The sequence below is a fragment of the Kryptolebias marmoratus genome, linkage group LG14 (assembly GCF_001649575.2).
Source record: "Kryptolebias marmoratus isolate JLee-2015 linkage group LG14, ASM164957v2, whole genome shotgun sequence".
NCBI lineage: Eukaryota > Metazoa > Chordata > Actinopteri > Cyprinodontiformes > Rivulidae > Kryptolebias > Kryptolebias marmoratus.
In genome coordinates, this window is record NC_051443.1 from 4452822 (window position 1) to 4454573 (window position 1752).

Consider the following 1752-nt stretch of genomic DNA (forward strand, 5'->3'; position numbering starts at 1 on the left):
ACTTTAAGGTAAACTTGACCCAGTTATTTCAAATAAATCTTTTAAATAAGGCCATAGGTGGCGCAGGTCTTCTGGTTGTCTATCACCGGACTCCATTCCAGGTGTTAGTGATTCTGCAGGTGCTGCATACTGCCTTGCTCTTCTTGAGAGAGGGCCTAATGGTTCTTTGCATTGGTTCAGTGGACTGATTCCTCTCTCACCTTTGGATACTTTCAAACTAACAAACAAATCAAAATACCGAAATGCGACTTGGATGTAACGAGTAACGCAATGGTTTTGTAGAAATGTAGTGAAGTAGAAAGATGTAGTGCAGTAAAAGTAGAAAGTATTCATTATTAAATCTACTTAAGTAAAGTACAGGTACACAAAAATTGTACTTAAGTACAGTAACTAAGTACTTGTACTTCGTACTTGTATTTCGTTACTTTCCACCACTGTCCACAACACATACTCTGAGTGTGACATCACGCATAACGTTATTTTTAAAGTTCGACCTCCGTCATTTGTTGACATCAGACACTCTTATTCTGAAAGCCGCTGATAAGTAAGGAATCTTAGGCCTTTATTTCATGCAATACGGTGTGGGACGGTTTCACTCAGGTGTAGAGGCTGCATGCAAAGTGCAACTGGACACTTTGTGGCATATTTGACATCCTGCCTTCCTTTTTGTAACGAGGTCTGAGGTGGACAATGAAGGTGAGAGGAGACAGAGGAGGCGTGGACAGCCATCCCCAGACTTGCAGCTCCTGCTGGACCCAGAGTCAAACCCCTCAGACAGCAGGAGGAAAGCAGCCAGCACCAGGTGACCTATTCTGCCTTTCTTATCTTCATGTCTTTTATTAGATTTAGTAGCACGGAGCGTCACTCTGTAACGTTTTGACATCTAATCTTGCATCAGGTTGTTATTAATAGTGTGTGTCTCAGCCTCCATGCCTGAGAAGACATAGCTGTCCAACAATACAGCTTTCATTACAAGTCTAAATTTGGTTTATGAAGAATATTTTTGCTGTTAACCTAAAATAAAACAACCACACAATGACTTGAGCTGATCAGGTGTTGACTGAGGTTCAGCGTCTCTTCTTAGCTGAAGGTAAACAAAGTGTGAATTTCGAATGAGCAGAGGCAGTAATCTCATTGGAAGAACATTTATTTTTCTTTCAAATGAGAAAATGTTATTGGCTGCACACATTTACCTACAGCCTGCAGTATAAATGTTATTGCTTAAAAACAACATGCCGTGTTAAAATAAAATAAAAATAACCGAAGCTCAGATAAAATGCCAACATGCTGATGTCTGAACTGTAGAAGAAGCATAAAAAGAAACACTGTCGTAAACACTGGGATGTTGTCCAAAGAGCGAAGCCGAAACCAGACACAGAGACAGATATAAAGGTAAGTGAATTTATTTACAGGGTGAAACTATATACAGTGGGCGGTATCCGGAGGGGTCTGCAAGAGAAGGAGAGCTAGGTGAGTCTCAGGTACGAGTCTTGGTCCGGGACGGTTGCAAGGTGGTGGTTATAATGTCTTTTTGTTTGCTTACAGATCCAGGAGGTGAATGCAGCGCCTAGGAGAGGAGGAGCGGTTCCAGGAGTTCCAGGAAGTGACGAGCCAGTTCCAGCAAGGTAAGTATCCGAGTGGTTCCAGGTAAGTAGTTCTTAGTATCCGTAGTCGTGGCGTGGCAAAAACCTAGGACGTAGGCAAAAACAAAGAACGTAGTTAACACTAGGAGCAAGAGTTCAGGTTAGACGC

The 1752-nt window shown here is 42.1% G+C and overlaps 1 protein-coding gene across 1 annotated transcript in view; it reads left to right on the plus strand.

The window, feature by feature from the left end:
• LOC108244054 (GRAM domain-containing protein 2B) overlaps positions 1–1752 on the plus strand; it is a 40079-nt gene that overhangs the window by 1734 nt on the left and 36593 nt on the right. Inside the window, exon 2 of the mRNA XM_017429914.3 lies at positions 677–802. Within this exon, the coding sequence (XP_017285403.1) occupies positions 677–802 (126 nt within the window). The remainder of the gene's footprint in view (positions 1–676; positions 803–1752) is intronic.